The 16,362-nt window shown below is 49.1% G+C and overlaps 1 protein-coding gene across 2 annotated transcripts in view; it reads left to right on the top strand.

Annotated features, from left to right (window-relative positions):
• Positions 1–3,804: 3,804 nt before the first annotated feature.
• The window catches only part of LOC147649096 (uncharacterized), a 62,258-nt gene continuing 49,700 nt past the window's right edge, over positions 3,805–16,362 (top strand). The window contains exons 1-8 of one of the 2 annotated variants that reach the window (XM_086864995.1): positions 3,805–4,408; positions 5,836–6,189; positions 7,104–7,403; positions 8,764–8,951; positions 10,432–10,552; positions 11,193–11,854; positions 12,150–12,263; positions 12,634–13,273. In XM_086864995.1, the coding sequence (XP_086721121.1) occupies positions 3,895–4,408; positions 5,836–6,189; positions 7,104–7,403; positions 8,764–8,951; positions 10,432–10,552; positions 11,193–11,263 (1,548 nt within the window). In that variant the 5' untranslated portion in view covers positions 3,805–3,894 and the 3' untranslated portion in view covers positions 11,264–11,854; positions 12,150–12,263; positions 12,634–13,273. Of the gene's footprint in view, positions 4,409–5,835; positions 6,190–7,103; positions 7,404–8,763; positions 8,952–10,431; positions 10,553–11,192; positions 11,855–12,149; positions 12,264–12,633; positions 13,330–16,362 lie in introns of those variants that run through there. The other variant, XM_086864994.1, reaches the window with a different exon arrangement.

Below are 16,362 nucleotides of genomic sequence, written 5' to 3'. Positions count from 1 at the left end.
CATTGGCTATCTCCAAGCAGGATGATGAAATTCCAGGTAATCTTGACTGAGCAGGATGATGTCACACTAAAGACAACTAACCTCTTGAATCCAGCTTTGTTCCTAGGTACCACAACTGAAGAAGGCCCATTGGAACACGATTGTGTGGCAGTGATAGAACACACCTGTTCAGCTAGAGCTGAAAGATGTCCCACTGGAACAGGCAGACTGGGAGCTGTTTACAGGTGGAAGCAGTTTTGTGGAGAACAGGACCAGATACTCTGGATATGCAGTAACAACAACAGGTGCAGTGGTGGAGACAAAGGCCTTGCCAGCAAACACATCTGCCCAACGAGCACAAGTGGTTGCTTTAACCAGGGCATTAGAGCTGAGTGAAGGGAAGAAAGTAAATATCTGGGCCGATTCAAAATATGCTTTTGGAGTGGTGCATGTACATGGGGCACTGTGGAAAGAAAGAGGACTGCTGCCTTCCCAAAACACACACATTAAACATCAAGATGCAGTCCTGCAATTAATAAAAGCAGTACAAAAGCCTGAGCAAGCAGCAATCATGCACTGTAAAGCTCACCAGTCAGGAAGCTCCAAAATTCATGAGGGAAATCGGAAAGCAGACTGGACAGCCCGACAAGCTGCTCGAGAAGTGCAAACTGCAATGGCATTGATACCTTTAAAAACTAATGTATCTCAATTCAATTTACCTCCAGAACCAAAATATTCAATAGAGGATGAGAAATTGGGACGCTCACTGAATGCACAGAAGAATTCAGAAGGGTGGTAGGTGACTACACAGGGACAAGTAGTGGTACCCCCTTTGATAATGAGAGAAGTTCTACAAATTAAACAGAACAAATGTCATTGGGGTGCAGAGGCATTGGTAAAATTGGTCAAACTAAATTTAATTTCAGTACAGATGTTAACAATGGCAAAATCAGTAATGTCAAAATGTGAAATTTGCTTGAAGAACAATGCAGTGGCTGGACAACAGGCACAACTGAGGAAAATTGGGGTAAGAGTAGAACCAGGAGATTATTGGCAAGAGGATTTTGTAGAATTACCAAGAACTCGAGGATATAAATATCTATTGGTAAGGGCTGACACATTTTCAGGATGGCCAGAAGCTCTTCCCTGTCACACAAATCAAGCAAAGGAGACAGTCAAGTGGTTACTGCAAGAAATCATTCCAAGACTTGGGGTGCCTCTAGGAATATCATCAGATAGGGGCCCACATTTCATAGCCACAGTAGTGGGAGAGGTGAGTGGGTTTGCTGGGAATACCTTGGGATCTCCATACAACATGGAGACCCCAATCCAGTGGACAGGTAGAAAGGATGAATCAGACCTTGAAGAGGCAAATCAGCAAAATATGCCAAGAGGCTAAATTGCAGTGGCCACAAGCTTTACCAATAGCACTGCTGAGGATTCAGATAAAGCCTAGAAGCGGGATGTCAGTCAGTCCTTGTGAGATATTGTATGGGAAACCCTAGGAATCCCCTGAACCTAATCCAAATGTACATGTTACAGGGAAGCAAGAGGTGTAGAATTATGTTCTGTCTCTTGGAAAAGCTCGAGCTCGAATTTCGAGCATCCCTTGTGTGGAACAGGCCGCTGACTCTTGAGAATCCAGTTCATGACATCCCCCGGGAGATGAAGTGTACGGTAAAAGCTGGAAGGAAGAACCATGAAAAGAAAGGTGGAATGGACCCTATCAGGTACTGTTAACTACCTTGACAGCAGTCAAAGGAGCTGGACTGGATCCCTGCATACATTACACCAGAGTGAAGAAGGTTTCCCCTGCACTGTGGACTGCACAAACTGTAGGGCCAACAGAGCTGCAGATAAAGCGGGTTTGATTGTTTCAAATGTCTAGGTTGCTAGTGACTGTAACGGTGATTATTTGACGGCCTTTAGGGCCATCAGTTGGAATCAATGTTACCTTGAGATGTGAAATGCAAAAGGATCAGCTGACAACTCTTCGTTTTAGAATGAAGAGGGATGTGGGGGTGCAGCCAGAAACACAAGTGATAAAAGTCTCTAATACTATCCAGGCAGAAAATGTGGTGATTGGATTAATTCAAGATTTTGCCAACATGCAAAACACCAGCAAAATAACTGCCTGTCTGCCAATACCAAAGGCACCAGGAGACCCAATAATTTGGGGAATTAGAACATCAAAATTACCTGAAATACAAAAGAATAAAAGTGAAAATGTGAGCTGTGTATTGCAAATAGATTACGAGTACCAAAAGAAGACAGTGTTTGAAAATGCTGTGAAGTCAAAGTATTCATCTCTATGGGATTGTCATGAAAATGGAGGAAAGTATGAACCAAAACTAGGCTGGTATGGAAGATTAGGGAATTATGGATAGTGTTATGAAAAGATAGCAAGTGTCAAAATGGAAATATGAAAGACAGGAAAGACAAGATCGGGTTGAAGCTTGGGACAGTGCATGGTCTGTGAGTGTGCTTCAGAAATTCCAAGATATGGCAGATACCCCTTGGTGCATGAAGTGGGAAGGCTCTGAAAACGAAACAGGTCCAGAAGTATGGAACACTGCAAGCAGTAGTAGAATGGAAGCAGACAAAGTGAATTGGTGGGTATGGAACAAAACTTAGGACTTGTTGGAGTCTGAGATACAGAGTGTGTGCCCTTGTTTCTAATACTTAGTTCTAGGATTCAAAGAAACACTGAATTTCATATGACATGAAATTCATGAGCATGTTTTCATGGTGATACATGAAAGCAAATGCTAAAGTTAGATAGGAAAAGTGTAAGTGTGTAGATTAGAAAGTTTCTTAAATCACTGGGTGAAAAAGTAGTTTGGAGAACAGGAGACAAGATGGAAGATTTAGGGTGTTGTCTCTTGTCCTTCTTCTTTCTTCTTCATGTTCTTCTCTGAGGGGTTTTTGGGTAGTAGTAAGTGATTGGGTAAAAAATGCCGCAGTGCAGCGCACAGGTGTTGGGTCTTTGGGTCACTAAGAAAAATAATTTAGTTGGCATCTGTTAATTGGGTAAATGGACATATAAAAGACCTTGAAAAGGATCTTTGATAGCCATTTTACCCTTTTCTATCATAGTGCACATAGCTCCTTGTACCTTGTAATGCTGATTATAAAAGAATAATCAACTGAGACCGAACAAGAGAAAACTGCCTCCCTCTCATTAATCTTCAGTTGAAAGGGAAAAAGAACCTAATCCAAAAGTCCCTAATGAGACAGATAAGAAGCAGCTGTCAGTGAGAGACAACAGAAACAATGGGATGGATTCCACTAAAAGATCAAAGAGGCACTGAAAGAACACTATGAATTCCATAGAAGTTAAGAATTAAGAAGGGATTATGCATTGGGGGCGGGGGGGAAGGTATGGCAGGTATCAGGCGTTCCGGGCAGTCTGTACCTGTCAAGTACCTCAGCCTGTGGGGAAAGAGAGAAGGGACAAGCGGCCAGGAATTAGGATAAAAAGGAGGCTGCGCCCTCCAAAAATTTCAGAGACCCCAGCGGAATGCCCCATGGCATCTCCCTTTATTTGAATAAAAGAAAAAGGACTCCTCTGTCTCCTTTTTGGACATAAACCTCTGGCGTTTGTGGATTAATTTTCCTGACAATTGTTTCTAAAAATAACTTGTAGAACAGGTACAATTTAGTTAGCAAAAATCAATTCCATTTATTACAGTAAGAATCTTTGTCAATTAGTGGAATTCCTATGTAATTTCTCGTTTCCCACATGCATTTTTCACCTCCTCTTACCTGGCCTTATCTCCCCTCAGGCCCCGCTCGTCCTCGCCGAGTCCGGCCCGCGCCGGGGCCGCGCCGGGCGCGCGCGGGGCCGAACGCAGCGCCCCCCTCAGGCCGTTGCGCCGCGGCCGTTGCGGCGCCAGTCGGAGACAGATCGGTGCCATGGCGGAGCTGCCGCTGCCCGCCGGACTCAATGCCAGCACCTTCCCCGCCAAGCTGTGGCGCCTGGTGAACAGCCCCCGCGTCCGCTCCGTGCGCTGGGACAGCCAGGCCCAGGGCTTGCTCATCGACCGCTTCCTCTTCGAGCGGGAGCTGCTCAGCCCGGCCGGCGCCCACGGAGGGGGCGGCCAGGGGGCGGGGGCGGCCCCGGACTCCTTCAAAGCCACGCACTTTGGCAGTTTCGTGCGCCAGCTCAACCTCTACGGCTTCCAAAAGGTGCCGGCATGGCTTGGCTCAGCTGTGCCGGGCGATGCCGGGGCTTGGCTGCACTTTATGAACCCAAACTTCCGCCGCGACCGCCCCGAGCTCCTGCTCCGCATCAAACGCCTGACCAGGGCCAACAGGCAGAGACTGGCGGCGGGGCTGGAGGTGCGGAGCCGCCAGCCCAGCCGCCTCCAGCGGCTCCCCACGGACCGGTCGCTGCCCGCCTTCCCCAGCGGGCAGCCGCCCAGAGCCGGTGAGACGGGGTGGGAGCTGCGGGCGCGGAGGGAGGCGTGGGCTTTGGCCGTGGGCGCTGCCCGGCCGGGCAGGAGCGGCCCCTGCCCGTGCTGGGGCTGCTCAGCGCTGCTGCCCCGGCCGGCACAGGGGCTGTCCTTGGGCAAGGCAGCTGTGCCGGCAGGGCCCGGGAGCTGTGCCGGGCTGCCGGGGGCTGCGGGACAGTCCCGCCGCGCCTGCGCTCGCCACACGCTGGCCCGCTCGGCCGGCAGCCGGCCCGGCCCTGTGCCGTGGCTGGCGCTGCTCATTGCGCGGCCCTGGGACGCTCGGGGAGCTCTCCGGGAGTGCGGCTGAGCCGAGGGCTTGGGCGTGCTCAGCCCCAGCGGGAGAGGGAGCCTCCTGTCCCATTTGGAGCAGAGGGGAGAAGAGCTGGCACTTGGGTTTCTGGCAGCTGCCTCCTGCCAAGGCTTGAACGGATAGGGGAGAGCTCAGTAGACAGGGAGCTGCTTGTTGCAAAGGGAATAAAATCCCATAGAGCCGTGTGTGTAGAGTTGTTTATTTCAGTGCTGGAGATGAGGAGGATTTCTTCTCCTAATTCATCCACGTTTCTCAATTGCTGTGATATATTTAGTAATTATTGCTTGGTGTTACTATGTCATTATAATATATGGAACTAATATACACATATTATACTGTATATTATAATGTAATATAATGTATTGTACTGTATTTATCGTATGTAATATAATGTATATTATAGACTCTGGAACGAATTTACATAGTATAATCTCATGGCTATAGATAGTTCTTTTTCACTGTGCTTGTGCCTCCCCAATTTGGGGGTCGTTGGGGGTCTTTGACGAAGGCTTCCAAAGTCGTCTTTGCATCTGAACTTTTCAACTTTGTCTTCAGAGCATGCACAGCTACAATGTTCCTTGGTCTGTCTGGTCCTAACCGGTCTAATTGCTTTATCTTGTGGCTAATTGGCTTGACGTTTGCTAAGTTTTCATTAGTACTATACTTATCTCTATCTTAAACTGACCACCTGGTGAGATTTTCATTTTTTTTCCCGTCTCTCCAGCACTGAGCAACCAGTTAACCATATACTAGCCAGTACAATGCATAGAAAGACATCTGTATCAGGTTAAATAGATCCATGAAGTTATGATTCAGGTTCTATTGATATCTGGTGATACAGATCTGTCAGGTTCTATTGATATCTTATAAGTCAACCTATAGAAGCAGCTTGTAAGTTTGACTTAAGTTCTATAGGCATCAAACCCCCCAAGACATGTGGTGATATTTTTCTTTCTCACCCTGTTTTGGGAGGAGGTGAGCTTTTGTCTTCCCTGACAAAAGCACACTTGCTGCCAAGGGAAACACAGCTGAGGAGCAGGAGTGACCCAGCCTTCCCTTTGCTTCCTTTCTTCTTCCCTCCCTGCTGCACAGCTCCCTTGCTCCAGAAGCGCGATGCTGCCTCACCTGAGGATTCAGAGCTGCCTCCAGGCCCTTGCAGGAGAAGTGCAGCTGCTCAGGAGAGTGAGGCTTCCCCAGCACCTGCCAAGAAAGTCTGTGCCACCTCTGCACTTGCTGGGGCTTCACCAGTGGAACCATCAAGAGAGCTCATCCAGAGATTTAATCTCCGCAAGCTCACGGTTCCACTGGTTCGCCTGGACCTGAAACGCCATCCTGAGCTCATGGTTCACCTCGCTCCAGTCGACCCTGAAGCTGCTTGCAGGGCCCTTGGACAGAGCAACAGCTGCTCATCTTCCCTGCAGCACAGCCCAGTCTGCCACCCATCAGGTACGGAAAGAGTTTCTACCCTTCCTTTTCCAATAGCTCCTGGCAACTGAGCCTTTCAAGTGTTTTCCCTGAGTTCTCTGTCATGGCTAGATCTCAAGTGAGAATCACGGAGAAAGTGTACTAGGAAGTGGGACTGTGAATGCCAAAGTATTCTCTGCTCTTCCTGTACTTCCTGCAGATGTGGAGCTTGTTCTGGGCATTTTCCAGACAGCCTGTCTGCTGAGGTGCAAGGGCAGGGCGAAAAATATTGCCCGCCAGACAAGTGGTCAGTGTTAGGTGAACTCCCCTGTTTCTTGGAATGAAGTCCAACTAGGACAGTGATAGGATATTGCAGATGTTTCAGACTGACTGGCCTGCAAATCGGGCCGTGCCATTGAAATGAGCTCTGTGTGCCTCAGAACAGCTGCAGCTGCAGAACATGGCCTCACCTACAAGGTTGCTTTTAGAATAAACTCCCAGTTGAATTTCTCAGTGTGTGCCTGAAGATGTGGGCTCTTCTTGGGTGAATGCACGTTCTGTGGCCTTCTGTGTTGAGAAACTCAAGCAGCCAAATCTAAAAGCTGCTGGGGAGATAGGGAAGGCTGTGATTCTAAAGTTTTTGTGTGCCTTATGAGCAGAAGGGAGAAGAGCTGGCAGCTGGCTTTCTGGCAGTTGCCTCCTGCCGAGGAATGGCAGTGGGACACTTTTCCCAGACAGATGAATAAGTACGGGAGAGCTCAGTAGACAAGGAATTGGTTGTTGTAAAGGTTCAGAACATGAGAAGGGAATTTTCTCCTTCTCACCCTACTTGGGAGGATGGGAGCTTCTGTCTTCCTTGGGAGAAGTACAGTTGCTGCCAAGGGAAACAGAGCTGAGGAGCAGGAGTGACCCAGCCTTCCCTTTGCTTCCTTTCTTCTTCCCTCCCTGCTGCACAGCTCCTTGGTGCCAGAAGCGCAGTGCTGCCTCACCTGAGGATTCAGAGCTGCCTCCAGGCCCTTCCAGGACAAGTCCAGATATTCAAGGGCGTGAAGCTTCCCCAGCAGCTGCCAAGAAAGTGTTTGCTCCATCTGGACTTGGGGTTTCATCAGGCCAGCCAGGCACACACAAATTTCAATCCCAGCCAGAGCTCATGACTCCAGCATTTCCTGCACACCATCAAAGCACTTCTGCGGCCTCTCCAGAGAGAAGCAGCTGCACTTCTCCAGAGCAGCACTTGCCAGCCAACATCCCATCAGGTACGGAATGTGTTTCTCCCCTGGATTTTCAGAAAGATCACAAAAAGTGACTGAAGTATTTTGCCGCGGTGCTCTGTCATGTGTCCATTTGATTGTGACAATCAGGTGTCAAGGGTACTAGGAAGCAGGATCATAAATATCAGAACAATCTCTGTCTGCTTTTCCCGTCCTTGCTGCAGATTTGGAGGATGTTCTGGCCATTTTCCAGGCAGCCTCTGTGTAGAGGTCAAAGGGCGAGGCAAAGAACATTTCTCCACAACTGGTCGGTGTCAGGTGAACTCCCATTTTAGTTTGGATGAAGCCAAACTAGGATTCTGATGGGATATTGCAGAGTTTACAGATTGTCTTTTGTTGAGATGAAATACAAGGGATGGGACCACCGTGCTTTGAGATGATTTATTGCTTAAGTAGCCCAATAAGAGATCAGTCCCGAGGCGTGAGATTTACAGGCAACAAGTAACCACAGCTCGAGGAAGTTACAAGTTTCTTCTCCGCATGGCAATATATAACTTTTTAGTCCAGTAGACAGTTGGCACCAAGTTTGTTTTCACTTATTAAGCTCTTATCACCTTTACTTGATTTTGCCACACTGCGTCTGTCTTTTAACCAACGAGCTAACAGGTCACGTATTCACACACACTTCTGTTATAGTTCCTAGATATCTAACTTACTTTATAAATCACACCATTACACTTTATACCTCCAACTATTTTACTTAATAGAATTTCTTACTTCCTCTAGGCATATTCTTACTTGCAACTGTAAGAACAACGGTTTAGAATTACTCTACCTAATGTCTGTGTACTTTCATCACTCCATCAATCCAGGCTTTTTCTAAGGCTGCAGATTTTCCATTTCCAACAGTCTCTCCCGCAAATAATGCTATGAAATTTCAGTGCACGCTGGGAGTCCCCAGAACAGTTGCAGCTGCAGACCATGGCCTCACCTCCATGGTTGCTCCTTAGAATAAACTCGCGGTTTATGTTTAGCATGAGTGTCTGCACCTCTGGCCTCTTCCTGGGTGAATGCACTTTCTGTGGTCTCTTGCGATGAGAAACTCAAGCAGCCAAATGCCAAAGCTGCTGGGAAGATGCAAAGGGCTGTGATTAAAGATGATTATTTCTGTGTGTATGTCTAGATCAGTTTCACAAGCCATACTTTAATCTATGTACACGTCAATTAGGATAATACTTTTGAAGGGGAAGAGCTCACTCTTCCAATTCCCTGGGAAGTTTTTAATACCTTTCTGGAGTTGAGGTTGCTGTGCGCTTCCTGTGATGTTTGATCCAAGGCAGCAATAAAGCTCTGCGTCCCAAAGCCTCATTTTGGAGCCTCACCCATGTTTTTTGGATTCTTCCAGCCGCCCCAGGCACTTCAGTCCCCAGTGCTCCAGCTGGCAGTGCTGGTTATGCAGCATGGAGAGCCCCAAGCTGGGTCTGGAGTACTCCTGGGGAAGAGGAATTGCCACCGCTGGATCTGGACCTTGTTCTGGAGACACTGGAGGAGATGCTTTCACCATCCGTGCCTGAAAGGTCTCCCTCTGCTCAGGTAACTCCATTGGACAGGGATGAGAGGGGCTGGAGTGAGAGCTTCTGAATGTTGTTGCATGGCTGAGAAGCAAAGGCTTCTTGAATTCAGCTGGGAATGGACACGGAAGGATTTGCTTGTTCAAGCAAGATTTGCTAAGGAAGAGGGAATGAAAAGGGGGAATAGCCCTTAAGTGAGGATGAGAGGTGTTTGCCAGGTTTGGATGCTCCTTTTTCTGGGAAGAATCCCTGGTGCAGGGGCATTTGTGGGGAGGAAGTGGAAGCTTGGTGGGTTCTAACAGGCTTTGTTTGATGGGAAAGAAGAGAAGAGCGTTTGGAGAATTGCCCCTGAAGGCAGAGTGGGAGGGTGTCAGTAGCAGATGTGGGCTCTGCCTCTCTTGGGCTGGAAGGCCAAGGCAAAGCAAGGGCTGGGCTGCAGCTGCTCCTGCAGCTGCTGCTGCTGCTGTGTGAGCCCTGCTGTGCGTGTAGGCATTCCCAGAGCTGTGTGTGGGGATGGGCTGGAGCTGCAGCTGTCTTGCCCTCTCAGGAACCTGGTGCCTGCAGTCCAGTTTCCAGCTGGGAAATACTCAGCTGGGCAAACTGGCCAGTCTTGCTCTCCATGTTCCAGAGCTCAGTCACCTTGTGGAAAGAAGAGATGGGTGTTGCCAGACAGTCCCTGCAAAGCTGCAGCCTGCATGAGACTGTTGTGCTTCGGGCTGTGGTGGGAAGAACACATCCCTGTGCCAGGAGCTAGCAGGACTCCATCCTTAGCGCCCACTCCATGGCTTGAGTGTCATCCCCACGCTCAACAGCCTTGTCAGCCTTGACAGCTCTTGGAGCGTGTTGGAGAAGTCAGTGTTTTGGACTGTTGAATGCCTCTGGGGCCCAGAGCTCCTTGTTAAAAAGAAGGGATTAAGTGTGTGAGCCGTGGAGTCTTCAGGGGGCAGATGTCTTGGTTTTGAGGCGCCATGACTTGTGTGATTGGTGAGAAGGACAAGGTTGGTGCTGGCCATGAAATGGTTAAGGACTCCTTGAAGCCCAGGGGCTCCTCCTGTGTTGAAGAGCAGTTCAATCAGGGCCCATTAGTCCTTGTGTTTGACAGATTCCCTCTCGGACTTTGGAATCCCTTTTTTCTTTAGTCTTGTCTCTTCCCAGACTGGCCTGGAGTGTTCAGTTTCTGCATTGGCACAGGCCTTTTTGCATCTTATTCTACAACTTTGCCAAAGAATTTCTCTTCTTTCATTTAACATGCAGACCCGTTGCATGGGTAGATTTCTTCTTGAGGAAGGGCAGACTGGAGGTGGGGATGGGGATTTTTTGGAACTGCCCATATCTTCTTGCCAAGCGCGATGAGCCTTTGTCTTCTGCAAACTCCCGCGTATATACCAGTTTTCAAAAGCAATTTGTTGGTGCACAGAAGGAAATCTGGCAGGCTCTGATTGTATCCCTGCAGAATCTATTGGCTGATCTTTGCGTTCCCTTCTTTCTGTTTTTCTTTTCAGGTCAATGCTAGTGTTGCCCGTGGCTCTTCAGGAGGGGAGGCTGTGAACAAGGCTGCAGCAGAGGGAGCTTTGCCTGCTTGCAGGAGCTGTGTGAACGTTTGCCAGGAGCCCGAGGAGCTTGGTAAGGAGTGAGCCCAGCCTGCTTTAGAGAGATGGGAGACAGCTGCTCTGAGCCTGCCTCTGACAGGAAGGGAGATGAGAAGAGTTGAGTTCTTGTCTGCAGCAGGGTTGGTGCTTCCTGGTGCCTTTAGTTCCAATCCTGCACTGGCACAAGCTCCCCGAGCCCTGCCCCTCCATGCTTTTCCAGAGGCTCTGACACCGAGTCCTCTGCTGTGGCAAGAGAGCCGGCAATAAACCTGAGCTGGTGGCAGTTGTGTCACCAAGCTGCGTGTCCCAATTGGTTCCCAGCTCACAGCAGCCTTCAGCTTCAGCCACTGCAGTGAGGACTGACGTCTCTGCGTCAGCCCAGAGAAAGAACAAGGCTGGGCTTCTTTGTGGCAGCTGGCACTGTCTGTGTTTCAAGCTCTCGGGGGTGCCATTTGCACTGGGAGGGTTGTGAATTGATTGGCGTACTTCAAAACTTCACAAGACTGGAAAACTTGGAAGGATCCCTGTTCCCTTTAAAGAGCAGGCTTCAGATTCTCAAGTGAGAGTGTGCCTTTCAGGCCATCTTTGACAGCCTTTGCTAGCAGGACAGTTTACTTGCAAAGGGAAAGCTACACGGAGGCCAGCATTGACTGAGAGTTGCCTTTCCTTGCCAGATATCCATGTGATCTACCTGGCCAGAAGGGCTGCCCTGCGTGGGAAGAAGGATCAGAGGGAGAGCCTGTGACCATCGGGCAGGTGGCATCCCTCTGTTTATAGATATAGTTATAGATTTTTTTATCATTATTTATTTATTGATATAGTTACCAGTGTAGATTGATAGAGTTGTATTTATAGGTGTTTCTATTTATACATCTGTATTGTTTTTATCTATAGTTAGTTATGGATGTGATAACATTTTATTTCTATGGATACAGTTACATTTATAGATTTTCAAATTTACATTTATATATGCGTAGAGTAAGATTTCTATGCACACACAGTTCCATTCCTAAATGTGCATAGTTCTTTAGTTAGAGCTCTATGGATGTATAGATCGGTAGATTGAGCTGTGTAGGCCTAGGCTGCATTTTTGCCTCTTTCCCCCTTGGCTGCCTTTTTCACCTCTTGTTTTTCCCGCTGTGCCCCTTGTGTCCCCCTGTGCTGGGTCCGAGCTGGGGCCGGGCCAGGCGGAGCAGCAGTTGCAGCCCTGGCTGTCCCTGGAGCGCTGGGAGCTGCCGCTGGCCCCAGGCACTGTCCTGTGAGGAGCTGCTGAAGGACGCTGAGACTGAGGGGGCTGAGGAGGCGCTGATGCTGAAGGGACCTTGCAAACCTTGAGGTGTGAGGGGCACTGAGGGCTGTGGGGGAGCAGAGGGCCATGGTGGCACGGAGGTGACAGAGGCACGGGCTGAGGGCTGTGCCGGCTCTGAGGGGACACAGCGGCTCAGAAGGGACTGAGCGGGGGGAGAGGCCTGGGAGAGGCCCAAGAAACTGAAGAGGGGGCTGGGGCTTTGCCGAGAGGACGGCGGGGCTGAGGGGATGGAGGGGGCCAGGAGGGAGCACACAGAGCTCAGGGACTGCAGCTCTGCCAGGCCTTGCAACCAATTGCAGAGCCTCCACTTTTGCCACCACAGCTGTCCTGAAGAGCTTGAGGACAGGCAGACACTGAGAGGAGCCAGCAGGGAGAAGCTGAAGGCCTGGAGCAAGAGCAGTGAGCAGGGATGTGCTGGGGCCACGCGAGAGCCTGGGTGAGGCCCCAGGGCTGGTGAGGCCGGGCAGGGCTGAGGGTGGCGTGGGCTTTGGCCGTGGGCGCTGCCCGGCCGGGCAGGAGCGGCCCCTGCCCGTGCTGGGGCTGCTCAGCGCTGCTGCCCCGGCCGGCACAGGGGCTGTCCTTGGGCAAGGCAGCTGTGCCGGCAGGGCCCGGGAGCTGTGCCGGGCTGACGGGGGCTGCGGGACAGTCCCGCCGCGCCTGCGCTCGCCACACGCTGGCCCGCTCGGCCTGCTTGTTCTTGCCAACCCTCCTGGGGAGGCTCGGAGATTTTCGCTTCCCTGCTGGAAGTGCAGCTGCTGCCAAGGGAAAGGTCCCAGCACTGACTCGCTGTTCCCTTTGCCTCCCAGATGTCCCATCTGCTGTCCCTGTCCAGGAGAGCTGCTCTGCATGGCAGGAAAAGACCGAGGGAGAGGCTTTGAAGATGGGGCGGCTGGGATCCCTCTGATGATAGCTCTGCTTAGAGATGGATGGGCTTGCACACAGACAGGGATAATTAAGTGAATATTTACATGTGTATGTACCGATGCAGTTGTATGGATATTTAGATTGGTACAGTGACATTTGTATCTTTTCCAATAGTTTGGTTTTATATATCTATATGTATATATACTGTATGAAATATGTAATATTTAATCTATATTTCCATATGTAGATTGTTATAGATGTATTTGTAGAGGTATTTAATTCTATTTAAACATGTATGAAATGGTATAGTTGTATAATTCTATCTATCAAATTCTTAGTACAGGATTATTTAGAGGGATACACTGATATTTTTGTATTTCTAGATGGGCTGTAACCTTGTAGTAATCTGTAATAAATTAAGTTGTTAAACCCCTCATTGATCTTTGTCTATAGTGACTTGTAGAGGTTAGCAGGAAATTAAGTTTTTGCCAACTGAAGTTGGTATTTGTATATTTTTTCATGGCATTGTTGTGCTAATATAATAAACGACTTTTTTTAAACTTAATGGAGATTTTGATAGTTGTGTATTGTCAGCGCAGGTGTAGCAATTTGTAATAAATGCCATTTTTCAACTGAAATGGATTCATGTGTATTTGTAGCTCAGCTGTGCGGCTGCAGCAATCTGCAAGCAATGACATTTATCAGCTGAGATGGGTGGTTTGTGATTTGTGCTCTCCAAAGCAATGGGCAGATGGAAATGCCCTGACGCTGGAGGATTTTGGTGATGAAAATCTCCAGCCACGCCCAGCACATGCCCCACTTGCGCTCAGGCTGGGCAAGGAAAGGGCAGATTTGGGATGGCAGCAGAGCCACACGTTGGCTCAGAACTCGCTGCACAGGCCTGCTGAGAAAACTCTGGGACTCTGCTGCGCGTACAACTCCAAGCAGGAGGCAGCGGGGCAGGAGAAAGCATTCACCATGAAAAAACAAAGAGAAATTGTGTCCAAACAGATGTGAGGGTACTCTGGGAGTTTGATCAAATGCTCTAACTCACCACTGCCTGGGCTCATCTTCAGCAAAACTGGTTTGTTAAAAGCTGAACACCTTCCAGGAAAGAGAGATTGCACTTTCCCCTTCACTTGCCTTGCTGTGTGAGTGGAAGGTGTCCTTCCCACAGGGAATTTTTGCCCTTCAGCACCTCCCTCACTCCCATGAAATCAAAGATGATGTGCTACCGTGTGGCACCAAAAAGGAAAATAGCCCTGACCTGGTGACAGTGTGTGCAAAGTCTTCCCTCCTCCTGTCCCCACATGGCACAAACTGAACCATCCCCTTGCTGTCCAAACTGCGCCTGAGGTGAGTGAGGGCTTCAGGAGCTCAGGAGGGTGCAACACCAGCACAGGTGGGAAGGTTTTGCAAAGCTTCCTAAGCATCAGTGAACTTTGGCTTTGCCGCTCTTCCCCTGCAATATTGTCCTACTCATGAACGGGCTTGGAGGACACCGTGCCGCCAGCTCCCGCAAGTGAAGTTTGTTTTCTTCAGGGCTTGAATGGATGAAAATGCAAATGGTTCTTTTTAGAGTGAAATTTGGGGTTTGGTGCAGCTGGGTGAGGTCTGTTATTTGCTATGGAAAGTAGAGGAAAAGCTTTAAATTCCCAACAGAAGCTGACTGCCAGCCCACACAGAGAGCTGAATGAGGCCCAGGTGTGCTTGCTGCACGCTGCTCCAAGGGAAAAGCTGGAACAAAGTCCCCTTTGATTGGAGATTGAGCCGCTGTCCCGATGGGACACTTGTGCTTGGCTTCTTTTTCCCCCTTGGACTGAGACTGATGAGAGAGAGGCAGTTTTCTCTTGTTTGGACTCGGTTGTTTATTCTTCTTTTATCTGCATTACATGCATACAAGGTACAAGGAGCTACGTGCACTAAGATATAGAAAGGTGCCAAATGACTAACAAAGATCTTCAAGGTTTTTTATATGTCCATTTACCCAATTAACAAATGCCAAGTCAATTATTTTTCTTAGTGACCCAATGACCCAACACCTGCTCACTGCACTGCGGCATTCTTTATCCAATCACTTACTACTACCCAAAAACCTCTAGAAGAAGAAGATGAAGAAGGAGATGAAGAAGGCAAAGGAGACAACGCCCTAATTCCTCCATCTTGCCTCTTCTTTCTTAAACGAGCTTCAACCTTCAAGTTGAATTTTCTCACCCAGTGACTTAAGAAAACTTTCTAATTGACACACTTGCACTCCTAGTTTTTCTATTGAACTGTAACAGTTGTTTTCATGGTGTTCTATGAAATGCAGTGCTTTCCTGGATGTCAGAGCCAGCTATCAAAGGGAAGGGCACACACTCTGTGCCTCTGACTCCAAGGAGCCTCTATGTAGTGCTGTCTCCGGGGCTGTTTGTGGGAAGACACGGTAATGCAGGCAGAAACTGTGGCTGGGTGAGTTCCAACAGCAAGCTGCTCCTCCAGAGTGAGGGACGAGGCCAGCCCGAAAGCCTGAAAGGTGTTGTGGCTACTGGAGAAGGCTGTCCTTGTGCAGGGCTGGCATTCAAAGGGGACCTTCCCACCTTGTGCTGCTGACAAAGGGCAGCTGGCGGCCTTCCACAAAACACTTCTTTTGTGCAGCTCTTTGAGATGTTCCAGCCAACAACAATTCCTGCTGCTCACACCAGCCCCTTTCCAAGCAGGAGGAGTTTTGGATAGGCAGCCTGACAGTTCTCTTAGGCAAGAGAAGAAAATCCTCAGCTGAGTGTCACCAAGTCTCTGTCAGAAGCGGCATCCTCAGTCCCTTATCTCTTGTTGTTGTCTCAGCCATGGAGGAAGTGGCAGGACATCACTGATCCTGGAAGGGAAAGCGGAAGGAGGAAAGGCAGGAGCCGTCCCTGGGGCCTTGGGAGCAGTGAGAGCCATCCAAAATAGGAGCTCTGCTGGCTTGTGGAGATAGGAGTGACCAAGGCAGCAATGCTCTGTGTGAGACTGGAGCCATCTGGGAATAGGAGCATGGAAATAGGACCTTGTAAAACAAAGAACAAGGTGTCCTTGGATATTTGCCAAAGCTTGGGCAGGCTCTGAGCCACCTGATCTAGTGGAAAGTGTCCCTGCCCATGGCAGAGGGGCTAGATCTAGAGGGTCTCCAATGTCCCTTCCAACTCAAGCTCCTCTCTGAGTCTCAATTACAAGCCCATCATGACAAAGAGCACACAGCCAACTTGGCTCCCTCCACCACATTATTGGAGGTTTCTGTAGTCCCGTGTTGGAGACTAGTTTGTATCTGGAGAGATTTTCATGGTCCTGCAGTATTTATGGGTGACTTTCCCTGGTTCAGTGCCCCAAAAGATGCCAGAACAGGTGATTTGCACAATAGCCAAGCACAGAGCTGGTTAAGCTGCCTGTGAATCTGATGGCAGAAGTGTATTCATGGTACTGCAGTGTTTCCCCTGTACAGGTGATATTTGGTTTTCATCCTGAATATGCAATGTTCATGTACAATACTTATAGATGCATAAAGAATGGCTTTAAATCCTTGTTCCCTCTTCACAAGGGGATATGTAATCCATCAGTAATATTTAACAAGGAGCCATATTAGGTTTGGGCTTGATGGGATGGGTTCTTTAACGTGTGCGATGAGTAATGGTGTCTCTAACAAACAGCACTCTTGT

This window comes from Cyanistes caeruleus, chromosome 28 (assembly GCF_971803275.1).
Source record: "Cyanistes caeruleus chromosome 28, bCyaCae1.hap1.1, whole genome shotgun sequence".
In the NCBI taxonomy this organism is placed as follows: domain Eukaryota; kingdom Metazoa; phylum Chordata; class Aves; order Passeriformes; family Paridae; genus Cyanistes; species Cyanistes caeruleus.
This window is presented reverse-complemented; position numbering and strand designations above follow the sequence as displayed.